Source organism: Heloderma suspectum, chromosome 2 (genome assembly GCF_057233095.1).
Source record: "Heloderma suspectum isolate Gila_16-S chromosome 2, 16-S_ref, whole genome shotgun sequence".
NCBI classification, from domain to species: Eukaryota; Metazoa; Chordata; class Lepidosauria; order Squamata; family Helodermatidae; genus Heloderma; species Heloderma suspectum.
In genome coordinates this window covers 219,315,880-219,339,512 of record NC_139459.1, presented here as the reverse complement: position 1 = coordinate 219,339,512, position 23,633 = coordinate 219,315,880, and the positions used below count along the sequence as shown (strand labels likewise).

The 23,633-nt window shown below is 43.4% G+C and overlaps 1 protein-coding gene across 1 annotated transcript; it reads right to left on the bottom strand.

Moving 5' to 3' along the window:
* Positions 1-9,945: 9,945 nt before the first annotated feature.
* On the bottom strand, positions 9,946-23,194 carry MRPL58 (mitochondrial ribosomal protein L58). The gene is made up of 6 exons (XM_084838027.1): positions 22,981-23,194; positions 21,080-21,116; positions 19,583-19,642; positions 18,315-18,397; positions 17,218-17,387; positions 9,946-12,270 (listed from the first exon to the last, which is right to left on the bottom strand). Exons 1-6 carry the CDS (start codon positions 23,188-23,190, stop codon positions 12,186-12,188), a joined length of 645 nt encoding a protein of 214 aa, XP_084694153.1. The 5' UTR covers positions 23,191-23,194; the 3' UTR covers positions 9,946-12,185.
* Positions 23,195-23,633: the final 439 nt, after the last annotated feature.

Below are 23,633 nucleotides of genomic sequence, written 5' to 3'. Positions count from 1 at the left end.
ACAAAACACCTTTGCAAAAAATGTGGAGGTTTGGCTGGAAAGATTGGGTTTGCTGCAGAGTGGCAATAACATCATGTGACATGAACGACTGCAAATCACAGTAGCACCAAGGTAAATTTCCCCTGTAGATGAGCCCCAAGTGTCTGTGGGCATCTCTACACCAGCCTAAAATCCTGCATTTAAAACAGGGCTTTCTGCTTCTGTTTCAAATGCAGGATCACAACAGACCCCCTTTACACGCGCTTCCTTCTCCCTCACCCCCTTCTCCCCTCCTCCCCATGTCTGAGTCTTCCATTATCTTTCGTTGATCTCGCTCCTCTTCTTGCCACTTTTACTCTTTTCACAGAGGAAACTGAAGCGGACAGAACACAGCGGGGTAATTTGATAGCTCGCTATCTGCGATCTATTTAAAAATGGCACAAAGGGCATTTAGTGCAGGAGATGCTTTGAATGATCACGGCCTCATGTAAAGAGCCCGCAAACTTCCATGAAGGAGCAATCTCAATCGCAGGATAAAAGTTCAGTGTGAAGGAGCCCTGTATTTTCAAGTATCTGCTCTTGGCCTTTTAAATTTGGGGAAAGGGCAGATGTTGAGTAGGGAATGATTGGGATCAGGATCGCAGTTCTGGGGCGGTGGGTTAATCCTTTTTACCAGCACCATTTTCCTACTGAAAATACCCCACCCTGGTGAAGCTGCCATTTGCTCCATTAGAAAAACATGTGTGTACACAGCTTGTGCACATAGGTTTCCCCTAAGAAGGCAAAATGCAGTTTCGGAAAATAGGTTTTCATTAGGAAAACGGGACTGGACGAAATCCCCCTAACACTGAGATCCCACTCCAAATCACATACACATCACGGCTGTCATTTGCAAATTTGAAAAAGATGAGAGATCTGATCATGGATTTCTGATGTCTCATCTAGTTAAGCCCTAAGGCTGCCACCATAAATATGCTTATTAACAAGTCAGAGCCAGTGGACACAGTGACATGCTTAAGATCATGCTGCACATCTGAGTGAGGGGGTGGGGGTGCGGGAGATGCATTTTGGCTGCTGTGGATTGTGGATATGCATGTAAAGGTATGCACATGGACATACCCAGCAACCCCTTAGCCAACTGTTCATGTTGTAAATGCTGGATGTATTTGACTTGCAGATACTCTGTAATATGTATAAGGCAATGTATTATTATTATTATTGCATTTATAGCCTGCCTTTATTCCTCCTGCAAGGAACTCAAGGCGGCTTACATTATCCTCCTCCTCTCCACTTTATCCTCACAACAACCCTGTGAGGTGGGTTGGGCTGAGAGTCTGTGGCTGGCCCAAAGTCACCCAGTGAGCTTCCATGGCCGAGTGGGGACTAGAACCCGGATCTCCCGGCTCCCAGTCCAACACTCTCGCCACTACACCATGCTGACTGACTATTTGCAGGGGGAATGGGAAAGGGTGGGGGGTGGGGGGAAGGGGGAATGGAATCCTCAGCAGCAGTGCTCCACACTGCAACAGTTTACCACAGGCCCCACTATCTATCTATCTATCTATCTATCTATCTATCTATCTATCTATCTAAATATGAGAGAGAGAGAGATCTCAATTCTTTGAGTGTTGGTCCTTATGTAGCCCAAACAGCACCATCCACATACAAGAGGGAGGTATCAGCAGGTTTGCAGAAGTACAAAAAATCTTTAGGAAAAACCCCTAAGGGAACTGGACGGCCTCTTTGACGGTTCTTCTTGTAACTGGCCACTGCTCTAACTCAGACATCCCTATCCTGGTGCCCTCCATGTATGTTCAGCTACAACTCCCACCATCCTCAGTGAGCAAGGCCATGAGCCATGCAGGCTGGGGAGGATGGGAGTTGTGTTCCTCCACCACCATAAGAAGACCCTCTGAGGCCTCACCTCTGGTTCCTGGCCCACTGATGTTCTGCACAGCTGTTGGCAACAGAGGGCTGCAGTTTTGTGGACTGCATTTGTGACTCCAGCCAATGTGGATGTTAGGAAATCTCAAAAAGGAAAAAGTGAACCATCACAGCATTCATTTAAAGTTAGTCATCCTGTGTGTGTGGGGTTTGGGCTGGAGCTACACTCTATGCATGATGTACAGGTCCTGCTGAAGGTTCAACTGCCAGATTCCTTCCTTCCTCCTCCTCTCTCTGCCCCTGCCACCCACAAAGGTTAACAGCATAATCCTAGACATGTATCCTCAAAGGTAAATCCCCTTGAGTTCAATGGGGCTTACTCCCAGGAAACTGGGTTTAGGATTGCAGCCTTAGTAAAGTAAGACCTGTGATGTGACACTCAATGTCCTTCCCTGCCCCCAGGAGTGGCAGCCTACCAAGCTCAGTGAGGGCGTGGAAACTCGCAACACAATTGCATTGTATCCTGCTCCTCCAATCAATCCATGAGACTCGATGCACCTCACAGTCCAGGTGACACAGATATCAGGACTGCTTCCTTCTCCCCCCCTACCCTGATTTCTTGAAAGCAAAACCTGAGGCAAGACAAGGCCAGCAGAAGAGGCAAACACAGAAATAATGGCTCAATTGCTGCCCTAAGCATGTTTCAGTGTCAGGGGTTTCACAGCAACTGTGAAGCAAGTCCAAGCTGGCCCCCCAAAAGAAGTAAAAGAGGGACAAGTGGGAGCAGCAGAAGGCAGACTGATGGATATCCTACACACTCTTTGTTTCCTTCAGGCTACCTGCACTTTCACTCTGGTGCTGTTCTGGGCAATAGTCGACGTTCTCAAAAAATGGCAACTTCCAGGTGGGCCAATGCAAACAAATTCACCAGTCACCCATAAGTATATATGAGGGTGATGCAGTACGCTATAAAACCACCACAAAGCCATGTTCTTGTGCCTGTTTCAGACAATAGCCTGTATTTTATAATACGGCCTGGAACTTCCAAGTGAGACAAATCAACCAAAATCTCCTGTCACATGTAACTACATGGGATGGATGCAATAAGCCACAAATCTTCCACAGAAACCATATTCCAGTATCCTTTCCAGTATCCCCTTCCATATTTTGGAAAATGGCTCAGAAGGGCAACTTCAAACTAAGCCAAATCAACCAAATTCACCTGTCACACGTAATGGGATGGGAGTGATACAATGAGCCGCAAAACCTCCACAAAAACTGTGTTCCAATAACCAGACTTACAGTATTACTTTTGCAGGGGATTTGTGCAAATGTGTACTTGCACAGGTGTGCATGCATGCAAGTGCATTAATGTGCAGTTGTAAAAGAATAAAATTCTTGTAGAAAAGATCCAATTCCATCAATGAGTGGACAACAGAACAAAAGATGCCTGACAGTTGGCAAAACACAGCCGGAACGGATTTAAATAAATTCGTACATCCCTACCCATGCCTCCATTTACATTGCCAAAAGGGCATGCAGTTGCAATGTAGATTTCTGGCATAGGGAAAAGGATTAAAGCTGCCTCCCCATCAGCCTAGGGTAGTGAGCCTTATGAGGTCCCATGAGGTTACTTTTGAGTAAAAAAGAAAGAAAACCTAGCTACATCTTGGACTCACCTTCGTCCGTGGTCACCGAGCACTTGCCAAGCCTCCGCCAGCGCCAGCCCCTGGACGTCTCAGCAAGCACCCGGAGAGCGCTGTGGGGCTGCCCATTTCCTCAGCGAGTTGCCATTTTGTGTAAAAATGGTGGCTCAGATTTCTCCGTAAAAGTAATGTTGCGTAAATGGGCCATTTATGCAACATTACAGGCGTAAATGGTCCATTTTTGCCTGTAATGCCACATAAATGGCCTATTTACAGCTGCCATTTACACATTACTTTTACTGAAAAACCCGAGCCACCATTTTCATGCAAAATGGCAGCTCGCTAAGGGGACAGGTGGTTGCCTGGCCCTCGCGGAGCGCACAAATGCCCGGTGAACGGGTCCGGTAAGTGGCAGCATGTCAGCGAGTGGGTCCAGGGGCCCAAGCGTGGGGGAGTCTGTCGGACTCCACCACCCTTTCAGACTCCCACAATATCCATAGTTACATCATGTTACAGTACCATGAAGTTTGGCCCTCAGTTAATTTGGGAGGAGTGGGGATGGAATGTGGGGGGGGGAGCAGAAGGATCAAGAGCTCATATCACCTTTCTGAAAGCAGAAATGCAGTACAAGGGCCCCAATCCTTGCTCTTACTTTCTGTGTGGTGGGGAAAGGACATGCAAGGATCACATCTCACCCTATATTCACATGTTACACTGAGCATGCATTCACACACTATGTACGCCCATTTCATTTCATGCACCCACACTTTTCCTTGGTCAGCAACAATGCCCTGTGTAGTTCTGGTCCTATACTGCCTTAAGAAGCGTCCAGTTTTACTGCTAGAAGAGGTGTCCCTCGCATTGTTTAATCCATCCTGCCGGCAACTGATCCATCCTGCCGGCAACTAGCAAACAGGCCTGGCTCAACTACAGGGGGATTTGTCTAGTGATAGAGTAAGGCTCAGATGCTTCATAAGGCAATATAGGATGAGGATCAGCTTATTGCTGGTCCCAGACGCTTCATCCTCCTCCTGTGGATTTGGCCCTGAAAGACCTAGGAAAAATGAGGATGCATGGAGGGTACATTGTAAGCAAGCATATGACATTGCACAACTTCATGACTGATCATGGGGCACGGTGGTTAAGGCACCAGATGTAGCGTCCAATTTCCTGGATTTGTGGACCTTGAGCAAACATGAGACAGCTTTAACTCTGGTCTTAAACCAGCAGGCTAAAAAAAAAAATAATTGAATATATATTATGCTGGTTTAACAATAGACAAATCTAATTTGCTAATGTCAAATGTTACTTGGTAGGGCTAAAAGTTAGACACATGTCAGTAATGTTTGAGGTGGGTTTGATTCTGTTATGTATATTGTATACATTAAAGATGACTTTTAATTCTGATATTGAGTGGCACTGTTTGTTTCTGGCTTATTGTATGACTCCCATCTAGTCACGTGTGACTGGTGAGTTTGGCTGATTTGTCTCACTTGGACATTTCTGTTCTGGGCCATTTTACAAAATACAGACTGTTGCCTGAAACAGGTACTGGAACATGGTTTTATGGCAGTTTTGTAGCTTCTTATATCCTATGTAGTTATGTGTGAGTGGAGAATTTGGGTTAATTGGCTCATGTGGGAGTTGGCATTCTAGCTCATTTTTTTGAGAATGTTGTCTATTGCCTGGAACAGAATGTAGTTTCTGTGGATGTTTTGTGGCTTATTGCATCACTCCCATGTAGTTATGTGTTACTGGTGAATTTGGCTCATTTGGAAGTGACTGTTTCAGGCCATTCCGTTCTATTCCGGATGTGTTCTGAGCATTAACGGGTTAATAATAATAATATCATTTTTCAAAGGTTTCTGTCCTAAAATGTTGTTCTCAGGTGTCTGTAACACATGCGATTGTGTTTGGCATGGAGTTGTTTTTTGTTTTTTTTGGTAAAATAAAGGGGCTGTTCTGGCCCATTTTATTCTATTCTGGCTTTTACACCATCCCCAGAAAAAAGTCCTACAACTCCCAGCATTCTCCAGCTAGCATGTAGGACTTTTCTCTGTCTAAACATGCATAGCATTACACCCTTAGTTATTATGTATACAGTACATTTCACCAATTAAGGTAATAATCCTATATCCCACTTTCTGTAGAAAGGCACAAGTAAAATTGAACAACTACTGTAATAAAATCATTTTAAAAATCTGTATTTTTTTTAACCACCCCATGATGTGAATTTTGCCTGGTGTTCAAAATAACATTCCTATACTCATTCTTAAAAAGGCATCCTTCCCTTCCCTAATTAAAATTCTGGATAAAATGTATTCTAATAGGATTAAAAATATTAAAAATATTGTAATTGCGTAGCAAAAAAATGGCGCAAGCAAGCAACACTTTCCTTAAACTTAGTCCGTAGCACCATCTTGTGGCATTCAGGAGTTACTCCAAAATTGGGGTTAGAAAACAGACTTTAAACATTTTGAACTTTTTATTAATCCAAAATGGTTGAGGTAGAAAAAATACAGATTCTCCCTCAAAATCCACTAAGGAAAAATGTTATTGTCTATTAAAGAATGCATGTTTAGATATTATTTTTACTATGGTGCAGATTTCTTGCATGGAAATAAGTGCTGCCTCTTTTTCAAAAAGCAATTAAGTATTAATAATCCTCCCCGCCCCTTAAAATCAGCTTGTCTGGCAGGCACTAGGGAGAGGGGGCGGCCGCTGCCTCATGGAATTCCTCCCAAAGGACATGAAGCTGATCTCCTCAGTTGCAGCATCTGAAAAAGTTTTGAAAAGCCCCATTTTGAATGGAATTTAATGTGTGTGCTTTATTGGCCATGATGCTGGCCAGATCTACACCTTGTGTCATATCATTACGATCCCATCATGGTAACGCTATATCCCTGTTGTGAATTTCTACCTCGTAGGACACACAATGACAGTTGTTGCAGTACATTAGATAATGTGGAATAAAAAGCTAGAAATAACACTAGAAAAGCGGTATATCGAATGTATAATGTTATTACATTAGCTATCAGTGCATTTCAATACTGTTATAAAGCAGTAGGGCAGATCTAGCCACTGTCTTATTGCTTTGGCTCTGTAAATGCTTTATATGGTTGAATGTATGGTTTTAATGTATGGTTGTCTGCATTTTAAACTTTGTAATAGCACTGTATTTTTATACTTGTATTTCATACACAACTTTGGGTAGACTTGGTCCAGAAAAGTGGCTTAAAAAGTAAAAAAATCAAAAATCAAGGAACTGGTCTCTCACTTCCATTTGATTTTCAAATAAACCACTTGTGGAAAAAAACACCTAACCTATCATTTGACAGCTTGCAGCCTATGCCAAATCTAGTCCTATGGTCCCCACGTTGCAAATTAGAGACAGGAGCAACTGGAGAGATTATTCTTCCCCCACCTTCCAATCTTTCCTGTTTGCCCTACTGCCCTCCATTTCCACTCCTTCTAGAAGCAGTAGAAGAGTACCCAACTGTTGCTAGGCAACAGTCTCACATATCTACACTCTCCTCTTTTCTCCCAATCCTGACAGGAGGTGTTCCATCAGGTATTGTGGTCCAGAGCCATGTAAGGCTTTATAGGTTAAAACCAGCACCTTGAATCGGGCTTGGAAACATATAGGCAGCCAATGCAAGTGGGCCAGAATTGGTCTTACGTGTTCCAACCTTCTGGTCCCAGTCATTAATCTGGCCACTGCATTTTGCACAAGCTGTAGCTTCTGAACTGGCTTCAAGGGCAGCCCCATGTAGAGTTCATTGCAGTAATCTAATTTGGAGATTACCAGAGCATAGATTACTGAAACCAGGTTATCGCTGTCCAGATAAGGGTGTAGCTGGGCCACCAATTGAAGCTAGTAGAAGGCACTCTGAATCACCAAGGCTACCTGAGCTTCAGGTGATAGAGAAGGGTTGTTGAGAGATCCATGAGTATCAACAGGGTCACACTCCCCCGTCTCTCTCCCAACATAGGTCATCATACAGGGCGACCAAGGCTGTTTCCATGTCAAAACCCAGCCTGAATCCCAACTGAAATGGATCCAGATAATTCTCATTCAAGGGTGTCTGGAGCTGGTTGGCCACCACCTGCTCAGGGATCTTGCCCAGGAAAGGAACATTTGCCACTGGCCTAAAGTTAAGATCTTCTGGGTCCAGAGAGGATTTCTGCAGGAGTGGTCTCTCCGCCGCCTCTTTCCGCTGGCTCAGGACCACTCCCTCCCGCAAGGAGGCATTAATTACCTCCCTGGCCCAGCCAGCTGTTCCCTCCCTGCTGGTTTTTATAAGCCAAGAGGAACAAGAATCCATTATGGAAGTGGTTGCACAAACCTGTCCAAGCATCTTGTCAACATCCTCAAGCTGTACCAACTGAAACTCATCCAAGAAAACTTGATCAGGCTGTACTCTGGGAACCTCACCTGATTCACCTGCTATTACATTAGAGTCTTAAGTTCCAGGAGATGCAAGAGATTTTATCCTGGAAATGCCTAGCAAGCAGGCCTCAGATGGGTCAATAGTGTCCTTAGAGTCAGCATGTAATATGCCAAACATCACGCCATACTTCCAGACAAGTTTGTTGCCTGCTCATAAGCTCTTCCAGCTGTTTTACGTGCCTTTTCCAGCAAGAGTAGGGTAAAGCCATGAGCTGCCCAATCTTAGGGATGTCAGAGAATTCCGCCATGGATCCCAAACTCCATGGTGGAACGGCCTGCCACCCCCCCGCCCCCCGCGGATCCCCTCCGGGTCAAGACTTACCTGGGGCGGATGTTCCAGACGGCGGCGGCTCCAGTGGCGGCTTCAGCGGAGGCTGGTCTTTCAACCGGCCGCCACCACCGCCGCCATTTGCAGTCTTCCCCCCCGCCCCATTCGTGATAGGCTACGTAAAGACTTACGTAGCCTATCACGTCTGGGTTAAAAAAAAAAACGCATACGCAAATTTGCGTTCCCTATTTTTGGTTGTCTTAGTCTATGTAAATATTTACGTAGACTAAGACGGCGAAACTAAGAGGGAATGCAAATAGCGTAGCGGACGCTATTTGCGTTCCCCCTTATTTTCGCCGTCTTAGTCTACGTAAATATTTACGTAGAATAAGACGGCCAAAAATAAGGAACGCAAAAATGGCAGCGGCCATAGCCGCCGCCATTTGCATACTTTTTTTTTTTTACCCAGACGTGATAGGCTACGTAAGTCTTTACGTAGCCTATCACGGCTGAATACAGGGATGCAAATGGCGGTGGCTATTGCCGCCACCATTTGCGTCCCTGCTAGCCAGCGGCCGGATGTCCAGCTGCTGGCGGAGCCGGCCGGCGGCTCTGTGGAATCCCCACGGAGTGGAGCCAGCTGGCCAGGATCCCTGGGGGGAGGGACGGAGCGCCTCCCCCCCAGCGGAACCCGGCAGAGGCAGGTAAGGGGGGTTTCGTACATCCCTACCAATCTTACACATGTTTATTCAGAAATAAGCCCCACTGTGTTTTGTGAAGAACACATGGGAGTACAAGATTTGCATGGCCACTACAAAAAAAAAACCCAAACTCCACATCAGCAAGGATAAGATATCCAGAGAAGCAGTCTGATTCCAGGGCTCATCTACCTGGGGCCAGCCTATATCCAGGGTTGTGTGCAGTCTGCACTTAGGGTTGTATTGAAATAGCCCCTTCCATAAGTGGAATGGGGAGAGGGATGAATCTTCCTCTCCCCTGCAGCCCTCTCCCACCCTCAAAATTTGATCTGTAGGATTGGGGGACACCCCCTGAGAAGATTGGGAGGTCTGCAGGGGGGAAGGAGGAGAAAGCCCTGTTGTGTGAGCAGGAGTCTGGTTATACAACTTTGGATTTCACCCTTAAAAAAAAAGTCACAATTCTGTGCCAATATAAACCCAATCTTGGGCTGAATCTACACACAGCAGTTATACCATTATCATAACTGTTGGTGCCCACTGGTGTCATGTGTACCAATAGTTATGATAGCAGTTATACCGTTATGTGTAGATTCAGCCTAGCACTAAGAAAGCCTGAATTATGCAATCTATATTTTTTACAATTAAGCAAATGTATGTTTGCTTATTTTGCACTACAGGAATGGTCAAGAAGTTACACAGGGAGGCCACTCTCCTGAAGTGCTGTAAATCCTACTGGGACTCCCTTCAGAGATTTCACCAAGTGTTGCCACAGTACTTTGAGGCCTCTTTTAACAACCCTAATGACTAAAAATTTGATTTAAAAATAGACAAAGTGGAAAATCTCGGGGTGTGAAATTCTCTGCCAGTATCAAATCTGTTGCTTTTTCTGCAGTCCATCCATCCTTGATTATGCTGCTTCTAGGGCTCAACAATCTTAACATGCAGATAATCTTGGAATCTTCTCCCAGTTCAGACAATAAGTGCAAGAGCTCTGCCAAGGAGAATCCATCATCATGCCCCCAAGATATATAGATATCCTGCTTTATTTATTCGCAGAGAAGCTAATATTCCATTTAAAAATTCCATCACAGAACAAAGACATCCAAAAGAAACCATGAATAAAATCTCACATTTACATTTATTGGGCATGACTGCAATGCTCTGCATAGCTACCTGGGAATGAGCTCCATTGAACTCTGGGTGGTTAGCTTGGACTACATAGGTTGAACTTGTAGAACACACTGAGCTTTTAACAAAAAAAAAACCCTTCAGCCAGCTGAAGTGCAACCTTTTGCCTCCAATTAGAAATATATCTTAGAAGTTCTAGTAATTCAACTGTTAGGAAGAAGTAGGAACCCCAAAGAAAAGTAAAGTACTATGTAGCCCAGCCTTCCCCAACCTGGCAGCACAACTCCCCTCATCCCCCACACAGCATAACCTGGTGCAGAAGGCTGTTCTAGCCTCAGCTTGATTATTTTCCTCATTCTCTGACTTCCTCTGTTAAGGTGTTACAAACAACAATAAACCTTAAAAGTCCTGTTATCACCTCATTCACTTGTTAGAGGCAGGAGTCTATCAGTCACTCTGGGACTCCAGCAGATGACACAAAATTGGACAGGATAGCTAATACTTTGGAAGACAGAAACAAAATTCAAAGTGATCTGGATAGACTGGGGCACTGGGCAGAAAACAACAGAATGACATTTAATAGGGATAAATGCCAAGTTCTGCACCCAGGAAAAAGAAACCAAATGCACAGTTACAAGATGGGGGATACGTGACTCAACCACACTACAAGCGAGAAGGATCTTGGAATTGTTTTTGATCACAAGCTGAATATGAGCCAACAATGTGATGTGGCTGCAAAAAAGGCCAATGCCATTTTGGGCTGCATTAATAGAAGCACAGCTTCCAAATCCCGGGAAGTACTAGTTCCCCTCTACCCAGCACTGGTTAGGCCTGGAGTACTGTGTCCAGTTCTGGGCACCACACTTTACGGATGCAGACAAACTGGAGAGGGTTCAGAGGAGGGTAACAAAGATGCTCAGGGGACTGGAAACAAAGCCCTATAAAGAGAGACTGAAAGAACTGGGCATGTTTAGCCTTGAGAAGAGAAGACTGAGGGGAGATATGATAGCGTTCTTCAAGAACTTGAAAGGTTGTCACAGAGAGGAAGGACAGGATCTCTTCTCGATCATCCCAGAGCGCAGGACATGGAATAACGGGCTCAGGAAGTGATTCAGGTGACAGGAAGACAGATTCTGGCTGAACATCAGGAAAAACTTCTTGACTGTTAGAGCAATACGACAATGGAACTAAGGAGGTGGTGGGCTCTCCCACACTGGAGGCATTCAAGATGAGGCTGGACAGCCATCTGTCAGGGATGCTCTGACTTGGATTCCTGCATTGAGCAGGGGGTTGGACTCGATGGCCTTATAGCCCCCTTCCAGCCCTACAATTCTATGAGCCATAAAATCTGTCCCCAGCTAAAAATTAGTTACTTTATTATTAGCTTTGTAGCCTGCTGTCGGGGAGAAAAGCAGGATACAAATATTATAAATAGATGCACTGGGAAATGAACATATGTTCATTACCAATATTGCCTGTATAGGGAAGATATGGGGCTCAATTGTCACTAAGGACACATGGAGAAAAGTGGTGCAAGAAAATCACAGGATTGCAGCTCAGCAAGTCCAACAGGAGTAACTTGTTCACACCAGTACATGCAAACAGCCCCAGAAAAAGCTGGTTGTGTACATATAGTATTATGCAGCAGTTTATCTTTGCATACACGGGGAGATAAAAGCCCACAAAATAGCAAGAGGCCAACAGGTACAACTAGAGGACATATGAAGGAATAGAACTGTACACACGGATATGCTGAATAGGTAGAGAATGGATGAGAACAGATTACAGAAGAGAACAGTGAGAACACACATGGGGCAGTAAAAATGTTTGTTGTGGGAAATGAGAGTTTAAAAAGTGGACAAAAACCATGCTTATGAGAGCTGATCATGTGAAAGCTAACCACTGAAGTCAGTATATGTTGGCTGCATCTTTATGGTCCACTAGTTGACCTTAACAGCTTTAGTGAAAGCATCCAGCCCCATTTCGTTAAATGCAAAGAACAGATTTTATGGCTTAGGTTTTACTTGTACATAAAGAACTCATTAAAAGTTATTTTCTTTTCCCAATCCAAGGAATAGAACAGTCCAAGGAATGCGTCCCAGGCCAGCATGCTTTCTCCTTCTCTGGGATGTTTAGTCAAAGTCCATACGCCTGCTTTGCTTTAGAGAAGAGTGAATTTTTTTTTGCCGCAGACGTTCACGGTTCATTTTCTCCACCCTAAAATCAAATGAGAGAGGCAGAGAATGATAACATTATTCTTTATTGTTGTTGTGACATGGAGCAGCCCTTCAGTTATTATTTTTTAAAGCTATAAGCATTTTTGACCAGAATTGCTGGTATCCATAGTTCACTTGGAATAAGGCAATTATTTCCTGGGGCTTCCAGATCCACAAAACAGGAAGCCTTTTGATATATCCAGTCTGCCAGAGATATCTATGGTCATGCCCATTTTAATTAACACTTTGATCGTCTGTCTTGTACACATAAAAGGTGAGAAGAGGCTTTTCCTGTTTCTGTGCCATTCCTCTGATGTGTCACTCTTTATGAGTGGTCATCCCTGCCCCCTCAACTGGCCAAATATAATAAAAATGGAATGCAGTCTATTATTCCTTTGTAACTCTATCACACTGGTCACTGCCTTCTTTGATCAGCTGAATATACAATGTGCCTTGCAAGTCTTGAGGTGAACCTTGCATTGTGAGTATTGTACCTCAAAGAGTTTAGTGTACAGTAGCAAGCTTTTAACTTTATTTTCCAGTACCCACTCTGCTTTCCCCTTTTGTCTCTTACTATATTCCTCTAATAAAGATCTTCCTTCAATTTGGGCCTGATGTTTGAATGCTGAGTTTCTGGTGATTCCAGGAGAAGCTTCCCTCCCAACCTGCCTAGCCTCTTTGCTCACCTACCTGTGTTTACCTATTTGCACCTACAGGGAAGTAAAAGAAAAGCAAACTGCCTGCCTGTGGTGATAGGACATCTCAGCTGGTTGCTATCTCAGCCCAAGCAGATAACTAACTCATTCCTCTGGGGTCTCCCAACCCAGCATTAGAGGGGAAAGAGGTGGTGGCAGCATTCTACCGATCAGGTAGAAGTGTGCACAATTGACCCTCCTCACAAGGCAGTTGGAAAATTATCACAAATTTATACCAGATGCTCATTATATAAGATTAACATTTCAAAGAAGCAGCAAAATCTTATACAGCCAAGGTATGTCTGTTCTAAGCCTAAAGTAGCTGTGATTTTTTCAAAGAGGTACCCACTATGTTTTATGCAAATGCAATGTTTTGAACCTTTCCAAATAGGAAAAATTCAGTAACCCTAGCTCAGGTATATATATCCCAATCTCAAAGGTCTTTTTCACTGAAATGCACAGAAGGAGGTCCTGTATACAAAGGGATCCTCATTCATTCCAGTGGAATGAATCACAAGGAATGTACTCACAGATCACTTCCTTCTACCAAAATGAACAAGGAAGCCACAGCAGATGGATAAACTTGCATTTAATGTGCAGGTTTAAAAAAAAATGCAAACAGCATCAACTGGGGGAGGGGGTGGATAATTAGCGGATCACAGCAGGCATGGAGGGGGAATTTATTATAATATTTGCTTTGGGGGGGACCCCATTGGTCCCATTATGGGAGTTCCTCCCAATGCAAATAGCAGTTTCAAGGTAGGGATTTTCCTCAGGATCACAGCGGGAAAGGGTTAAATTCCCCCTGCATTGATCATGATCATCCTCCTGCCCCCAGTTGATGCAATTTGCATTAAAACAAATCCTGCACCTCAAATGCAAAGACTCAATTTAAAGTCACCTAGCTTTCCAGAAATATCTTCTGAGCTAAACAGCTGATTAAAGAACCACATAGAAATTACATATTTGTCCTTTGCCCAAACACAGCTTTGGTCACGAACTGTGTTTAATTTAAAAAGCACTGTGACATATAAATAGTAGCTTGGAACATGCTGCATCTGGTGGCAGCCTTCTGAAGAAATCCCTAGTTTTAGTTGGTAAACTCAAACTAGTCTCATCAATATCTTAAACGTTGGATTTTTCAAGTTGACCCTTAGTGTGCTGCCCTAAATCAACAAACTCAAACTGTCTGTGCTCCTCTAACTGGAATTAAATAAAATGAAGAACAGGGATGTTTTCCCTGTTAGCCAAAGACCTTCTGTGTCCTCGCCTAAACTTGTTGTTGTTCAGTCGTTCAGTTGTGTCCGACTCTTCGTGACCCCATGGACCATAGCACGCCAGGCCTTCCTGTCCTGTGCTTTCTCCCGGAGCGTGCTCAAGTTCATATTCATTGCATCGGTGATGCTATCTAGCCATCTCATCCTCTGCCGTCCCCTTCTCCTTTGGCCTTCAGTCTTTCCCAGCATCAGGGTCTTTTCCAGAGAGTTTTCTCTTCGCGTTAGGTGGCCAAAATATTTCAGCTTCAGTATCTGTCCTTCCAATGAGCACTCAGCATTGATTTCCTTTAGGATGGACTGATTTGACCTCCTTGCAGTCCAGGGGACTCGTAAGAGTCTTCTCCAGCACCACAGTTCGAAAGCATCGATTCTTCGGCGCTCAGCCTTCCTTATAGTCCAGCTCTCACAGCCATACAATTAGTACTGGGAAAACCATAGCTTTGATTAGACGGACCTTTGTCAGCAAGGTGATGTCTCTGCTTCTTACTATGCTGTCTAGGTTGGCCATAGCTTTCCTCCCAAGGAGCAAGCGTCTTTTAATTTCATGGCTACAGTCACAGTCTGCGGTGATCTTGGAGCCCAAGAAAATAAAATCTGTCACAGCTTCCATTTCTTCCCCTTTTATATGCCAGGAAGTGATGGGGCCAGATGCCATGATCTTAGTTTTTTTTAATGTTGAGTTTCAAACCAGCTTTTGCACTCTCCTCTTTCACCCTCAACAAGAGGCTCTTGAGATCCTCTTCGCTTTCTGCCATTAGGGTGGTATCGTCTGCATATCGGAGGTTGTTGATAATTCTCCTGGCAATCTTAATTCAGACCTCTGATTCATCCAACCCGGCGTTTCTCATGATGTACTCTGCATATAAGTTAAATAAGCAGGGTGACAATATGCAGCCTTGTGGTACTCCTTTCCCAATTTTGAACCAATCAGTTGTTCCATGTCTGGTTCTTACTGTTGCTTCTTGACCCTCGTACAGGTTTCTCAGGAGACAGGTAAGGTGGTCTGGTACTCCCATCTCTTTCAGAATTTGCCACAGTTTGTTGTGATCCACACAATCAAGGGCTTTAGCGTAGTCAATGAAGCAGAAATAGACGTTTTTCTGGAATTCTCTTGCTTTCTCCATGATCCACCGAATGTTGGCAATTTGATCTCTAGTTCCTCTGCCTCTTCGAAACCCCGCTTGTACTTCCGGTAGTTCTCGGTTCGCATACTGCTGAAGCCTAGCTTGTAGGATTTTGAGCATCACCTTGCTGGCATGTGAAATGAGCGCAATTGTGCGGTAGGTGGAACACTCTTTGGCGTTGCCCTTCTTTGGAATTGGAATGAAAACTGACCTTTTCCAGTCTTGTGGCCACTGTTGAGTGTTCCAAATTTGTTGGCATATTGAGTGCAGCACTTTAACAGCATCATCTTTTAGGATTTTAAATAGCTCAGCTGGAATACTGTCATCTCCGCTAGCTTTGTTGTTAGTAACACTTCCTAAGCGTTACACTTGACTTCACTCTCGAGGATGTCCGGCTCAAGTTCAGTGACCGCACTATCATGGCTATCAGGGACATTCAGATCTTTCCTGTATAGTTCTTCTGTGTATTCTTTCCACCTCTTCTTAATCTCATCTGCTTCTGTTAGGTCCCTGCCTTCTTTGTCCTTTATCATGCCCGTCTTTGCACAAAATGTTCCCTTGAGATCTCCGATTTTCTTGAAGAGATCTCTAGTCTTTCTCATTCTGTTGTTTTCCTCTATTTCTTTGCATTGTTCATTTAAGAAGGCCTTCTTGTCTCTCCTTGCTATTCTCTGGAACTCTGCATTCAGTTGGATATATCTTCCTCTTTCTCCCTTGCTTTTCACTTCCCTTCTTTCGTCAGCTACTTGTAAAGCCTCATGAGACAGCCACTTTGCTTTCTTGCATTTCTTTTTCTTTGGGATGGATTGAGTTGCTGCCTCCTGAACAACGTTACAGACCTCCGTCCATAGTTCCTCAGGCACTCTGTCTACCAGGTCTAATCCCTCAAATCTATTCGTCACCTCCACTGTATATTCATAAGGGATATGATTGAGGTCATACCTGAATGGTTTAGTGGTTTTCCCTACGTTTTTCAATTTAAGCCGAAATTTTGCGATAAGAAGCTCATGATCTGAGCCACAGTCAGCTCCAGGTCTTGTTTTTATTGACTGTATAGAGCTTCTCCATCTTTGGCTGCAAAGGACATAATGAATCTGATTTCGATATTGACCATCTGGTGATGTCCATGTGTAGAGTCGCCTCTTGTGCTGTTGGAAAAGAGTGTTTGCTATGATCAGCGTGTTCTCTTGGCAAAACTCTATTAGCCTTTGTCCTGCTTCATTTTGTACACCAAGGCCATGCCTGCCTGTTATCCCGGTGATTTCTTGACTTCCTACTTTAGCATTCCAATCCCCTATGATGAAGAGGACATCTTTTTTTGGTATTAGTTCTAGAAGGTGTTGTAGGGGTCTTCATAGAACCGATCAACCTCAGCTTCTTTGGCCTCAGTGGTTGGGGCATAGACTTGAATTACTGTGATGTTGAATGGTTTGCCTTGGATTTGTACTGAGATCATTCTATCGTTTTTAAGATTGTACCCCAGTACTGCTTTTCCCACCCTTTTGTTGACTATGAGTGCTACTCCATTTCTTCTAAGGGATTCTTGCCCACAGTAGTAGATATGATGGTCACCTGAATTAAATTCGCCCATGCCTGTCCATTTTAGTTCACCGATTCCCAAGATGTCCATGTCCATTCTTGCCATCTCATGTTTGACCACCTCCAGTGGTCACCTAAACTACCCAATATGATTTTGTGACACATGCTGGGTAGCTGGAGATAAGAAGCTCCTGTGCTCAGCTACAGGTGGGTTCCATCTTGCTCTAAGTCAAGGACCAAAGGTTGACATTCTGGTATGCATCAGCTGTGTGCTATAGCTGCAAACAAATGCTAATTGGGTGAACTCTTATACCTTTCTCTGATCATCTCCGTAGTCTCTCTGGATACAACTTGAGGCTTCTCAGTGGCTTCTGCAATCATGACTCTGATTTTCTGCAAGCAATCTGCCAAATTCCTCATCTGGTAGCGACTTACTTCAGAGGTGACTATCAGCTCTCCAGATTTACTGACCTTATTCTTGTGCTGGGAAAGAAAACATTGTTACTATGGAGCTTTCATTACATTTGCATTATTTCCTACCCTGGAAATGTGGGTTTCCTTTTTTAAAAATTGACAGTCAGGAAGAGTAGACAATTGCCATAGCAGGCAACTTCTGATCATCTCCTCTGAAAGTCACTGTCTTACAGCACAATCCTATGCATGTTTACTTAGAAATTAAGTCCCACTGTGTTCAGTGGGGCTTATTCCCAGGAAAGAGTACATAGGGTTGATTTAAGACTCATTAAGTACTGTATTGTGTAAAGTTTGTCATACATTATTTTATCTTCATATTAATCAGATACTTAACTGAAGGCTGTAGATTAGGGTCCTGCTTATTCCCAGATTGGGCCCAATCTGTCCAGTATTATGAGGGTATCTCATTCACTGGGCTATGGAAAGTAAGAACAGGTGCCACAATTCTGCAACTGTGAAAGCTTTTGCAGAATGTGACAACTTTCTGCAGAAAACAAAGATCCTCAAAGTATCAAGCACTAGGACCAGTCAGCAGCTGGGATGCCATGCTCTATACCCATGGTATCAGGTGTTCTGTACCTGTAGTCCTCAATACCTCTACTGCTCCATGGATTCTATTACATTATCCACCACAGTGCTTGTGAAAAAAGGATCCAAATTTCATAATGGGGTAAGGCAATTTTCTAATGTCGAAGTGTTATGCAGCTTAATAATATTCTGTTGATAGATCTTCAGTATAGGATTGCTCCCTGAACATGGTACTGACCATAATTATGTGTGCATTCGTTCACTAATGCATTTATATTCTGCTACATAGTCCAAGTGAGCCCTGAGGGTGGCCTGATTTCCTTGTACACTAAAACCACACTAGCTGGTGAAGTACCTAGAATGGCTTGTGAAGTACCTAGAAATTGAAAGGTAAATACTGATAACTACCATCACTGCCATTATCTGTCGCACATCTTCTGCGATCCAGTCTGCTGATGCCAAATGGAATCTGACTTCTGCCTTAGTATTCACTGCATGTGAAACAAAAAAATACATTGCTACTCCCAGGGACACAATAAAAGAGTTAAGCTGCAGCGTTGGGCTTCCAAATCACCTAAGTCATTGCCTCCTACCACGAGCTGATCTTGCTACCGGGCACCCGGGTTTTTGCTCTCTATTGTACTCTGCAGGGCATTTCACTTCCAGAAACCGTTCTCATCATTCTGAGCAGTGTAACAGATCCCTCATTTCACAAGTAGAATTTCCTGAACACCTGAAAAGGTTAAAAACTTCTGGCACTACTACAAAACTAAGATTTTCAACCCCATGAAATTGGAAAATAATACATTTGAATTGCTTGCTGGACTCAGAGCATTCCTTCAAGAAACTCAGGTTTCAAAAATATCTGTGTAAATATAGGGCAGAATTGCTCCCAACTCAAAACACAAACTCTAGTTTCTAGAAGGGGGCAGGTTGGCGGCGCTTGCATAAGGGAGCTCCACCAGCCTGTCTCCTTCCAGAAACGAGTGTTCCCTTAGGAAGTGCTAAATTTCCCTTGCATAAGCAGTGGGCCCCACTTTTGCATCAGAATTGCCAGGGCTTGTGGAAGTGAATCAATGGGGCAGAAAGGAACCAGTGGAGACATAAGCACACAATTGGATTCTGCCCATTGACTGGGAATTAGACTTTTTTTTAATGATCAGTTCTAATTTATACATACAGGCTTCATTGTAGTGCCAAAGACATTTAGGTAATGTTCTTAAAGATTGCGAACATTTTACTTATTGCGCTAATTTGACCTTAAATATAACAAAACGCAGGAGAGAAAAGCAAAACTGACCTCCTTTCAGTACTTGCTAAAGTAATTAAGAGATCATTATGTTCAAGATAGGATTGTGCCCTAAATAACCTATGCATGTTTAGACAGGAAAACGTCCTACAACTCCCAGCGTTCCCAAGCCAGCCATGTTTAAACTTTTTTCTGTCTAAACATGCATAGGATTGCGCCCTTTGTCTACAGTTTTCGAAGGACAAATATTAACTTTACATGTCAACTGGCAACACTGAAGTTAACAGTAAAATATGCAGCCTGGTGTTATGTACATTTACTCATTAATAAGTTCCACTGAGTTCAGTGGGGCTTTCTCCTAAGTAAACATTCACAGGATCAGTTATCTATTTACAGTTTTTCATATCTGCTTTGATAATTTCCATACCTTTATTAACATTCTGGCCTCCTGGGCCACTACTCCGGCAATAAGATACAGACAAACGATCTGGCAATCCAAAAAAGAAAAATTGACATTGGTATAACAGTATAGGAAGAATAATTAAAAAAAAAAGATTTATGTTAATGTTTTCTTATATCTAGAGAGAAAAAGAAAAAGTGAACAGACTTTTATAGAAAGGGGTATGGGTGTCTGGAAGGCCATGCTTGGAATAGAAGTGACCTCTTGAAGCAGGAGGGTAATTCCCATGAAGGCATTCCTAGGATCATTCTGACCGTCATGAAATAGTTATCCTTCATTTCCTGAAATATTCACATAATGCACTGCCTTTATTATTCAGCAGTGGCCGCATCCCCAAGTAATTAAAGCCAGACAGAACATTCCTGTGCTGACTTTCTGTGATCGCAGTATTTTTAGGCCATCCTACAACCTGAACAGGAGACAGAATGCTGGAAACACATCTCTTACGTTTAAGGGCACAATCCTATCTGGATAGGTGGCCGCCTCCGAAGTTGGAGGCAGCCACCTATCCAATGCAGGGGAGGAGCAGCAAGGAGGGGAACTTCTCCAGAGCGAAGTTCACTTCCGCCCTCCCCCCCTGTGGAACACCCCGTTTTCGCTGCTCTTATGAGAATGGAGCCAATCTGCGCTGCCTACAAGGCAGCGCAGGAGCAGATGGAATTCAGTTCTCAGGGAACTGGCCTCAGAGCATGGGTTCCAAGGTCGGTTCCCAGGAACCGACCTATCCTATGGCTGTCTAGCCACTGACTAGTGGCCATAGGATTGCGCCCTAAACTGTTTTAAAATGAAAAATAAACATTCAGCTTAATCCTATGCATTTTTATTCAAAGTATTTTCTATGGAGTTCAGTGAGATTTACTTGCAAGTAAGAGTGAATAGGATTGTGGCCACTACTTTTATTTTTTAGTGTATATCTCTTCCTATTTTTCAAAATACAATAAATACTATGTTTGAGCAATTGACAAAGAAAGCATATAAATAATGTAAAATTTAATAATTGTCAGATGGTAAATTAAAATGGTACTTTATACGACTGTTTTATTTTCTAAGATGTGAATCTTAAATATATCTTTGAGGCTGGCTATTGAGACCTCCATTATTATTACTTTAAATAATAAAAACTATTTCCTAACTGTTGTGACAACATTTTTTGCCAGTAACACATGCACTACAACCCAATATTTTGTTAAGCCAATATTTTGTTAATGGTTTGCCAGTTTATTTTTTGCAGTTTCTGTGCATGCACAGACATAAGACCCATTGTGTACAATGGGAGTAACTTCCTGATTTACAGCACACACCTTTAACAATTTAAATGGGAGTAAATTCCACTAAGTTCAATAGTACTTTGTTCCATATAAGTCTGCATAGGATTGCACATTTACAGGCGAATACATTTAATGAAATGCCTGGGGTAATCACTTTAGAGAAAGAGAAGACACTTGTCTTATATTCTGCACTCACCCACAGGAATGTCAGCAGCAGTCTGGTTTGTCCTATCCTGTAACACAGAGATGCAAATAGCTGAGCATGTAACTTAATATTACTGCAAAAACTCTGTAATAAAATTAGTTTATAAACAGAAAATTAAGAAACAAACTGCGGCAGTATAATATATTTTTAATTGTAATACCAGAGGCAGGACCTGCTGATTTTAAATTTTACTTTATACAAAACCTCCTAGGTTCTTAAGCACTTAAGGGTGCAATCCTATGCATGTTTAGACAGAAAAAAAGTCCCACAACTCCCAGCATTCCCCAGCCAGCTTGGAATTGTAGGGAATGCTGGGAGCTGTAGGACTTTTTTCTGTCTAAACATGCATAGGATTGCACCCTAAATTATTTTGTTTCCCCCATCTTTGACATCTTAGCGCCAACTCACATGGCCAATTTTTCAGTGTGGTGAAGACACTGTGATATTACTCTCTATATTGGCTTGTTAAACCAGATGTGGATCACTAGATTCTGGAAAGCCTTCAGGTAACTAATAGCAATAAATTGTGGCAACAATTATCAAGGAATTCACAAAACTCGTTCATCACCTTCAAAAAGAGGGAACTCAATGTGCCTTCAACGAGCAGTATTACTGTATATTCAGCCTTTAAAAAAAAACCTCTTCAACACCTCCTTTTCTTCTACTACTCCATCCGCTTACATGCAAAACTCTGTTTTATCTCAAGCCCCACCTCTTTGACCAAGATAGTCTTGCCAACAGTTGTACCCCTCCACTCTTCACAACTCTTCTACTTCCTCCTACCCACAGAAATAAGAAAATTAAGAGTATGATCACATTGTATAGATATGCCATTTTCCAATTCACATTCAAGAGCCATTTTTAATGTCCCTGGGGCAGAAGGGAGAGCTACTAATAGAAATCAATTAAGAACTTCATAATTTAAATGTGACTGTGATTCAATCCCAGCATGTCCACTCCAAATGGGAGTGCATTATTTTGTGTGAAACAATTCCCCACCCCCAACATTTTAAAAATAGCACAACCGATGCAAGTTCTAATGCATATGCAATCCATTATACACATAACGCAGGTTGGAAGTGGCTATGGTTGGGAGAGAGTAATGTAGTTCATTCTGAATATTGCCGAGAATGGTATAAAACAACCCTGCAACATAAAACAGTATTACATCCCTTATTGAAGGTTGGGGTTCAGATGGAAATTGAAGGAGCAGCATACAATAATCCCATTGTGCTGTTCAGTGCTACTATCTCTGTGTTGCCAGTTGAAGATCAGGTTGATAATGTAATGTACAACAGCCCTGCATTGTAGTCCACATATATTATACCCTTATTGTAAGGCGGGGGGGGGGGGCTGTGCTGAAAAAGAATTGATCATAGAAGCCCTGCAATGTACTCCATTATTAATAAGGCTGGTCAGAAGTAGGACTGAGGTGGTATGGACCTCCAGCCAAAGATCACCCATACAAAATACCCTTAGATTCCAGAAGAAGTTAATCTACCTAAATTGACTCTTCAGACCCCCTCCCAGGCCAAACGCAGCACTAAATTGCACAAGTAAGTCTTGTGATCAATGAACTTGCATGCAGAAGTGTTATGCCTTTAAATGTTCGGTAACGAACAAAAGTCTCCCCACCACCACCAAAGTAAGACTCGAGTTGGAAACAACAGGGCCCCCCTATCTTTGCTGGTGCCTTTGGGGTTGGGGGCGGGAGGGGCGCTGCTAAACCGCAGACACATTAAAAAAAACACCGTGGATTTCTCCACTGATTTTTATAGGTACCTCGCGCCTCCAGCCCGGGGGGGGGGGGGTCAGCTGAAAATTCAGGGAATGTGCCTGTTTTTATATCTCTGTGCTCCTTCCACCACAAGAACCTCCCTTCAGACTCCAACCTTTGTTGTGTCGGTTCCTTTTTGTGGTGACGGATAGAGTTTGTCCAAGCTGTGTTCGCTCCGGAATTCAGAATTATAGACAGGAGGAGCAGAGCCGACACCTCGACGCGGAAACCTGCCAGGTGCCTCTGAAGACAGTAGTCGCAGCAACGGCGTTCGCCAGAGGCAGCGCAATGCGTACGCCGCCATCTTTAGGCGCTCTGGTTGCATCTCCGAGGAGTCCGGTTGCAAAACGGCACCCTGTTGTCGGCGTTCCGGGGAAAGTGTGTTCCCCTTATCCCTCCCCCGGGGCTGGGGACGGGGCAGCAGCACAGAGCAGAGCGGGGATTATTCAGAATCCAGGGGAGGGGAGGGGTTGTCTGCAGTCGTGTGACCTAGGATAACCTGCTGATTTTGGTAACTTTTACACACATCGATTTATTTATTTTTAATTCAGCCTTGAGTTCCGCTCAAAATCATAAGTTGGTCCGAATAAATAAAAGTGCTAACGACAGACTGAATATGTATTTTTGTTTTTGAGCGTCTCAGCTGTTTGCAAGAATCACTGCAATGTTTCCAAGGGGTCTTGTGCAATTTTCATAGAGGCGTGATGCAGCCCAATCGCCTGAGTGGGTTTACGAGGAAGCAAGTCCCATTGTGGTTAAGGGCAGTCA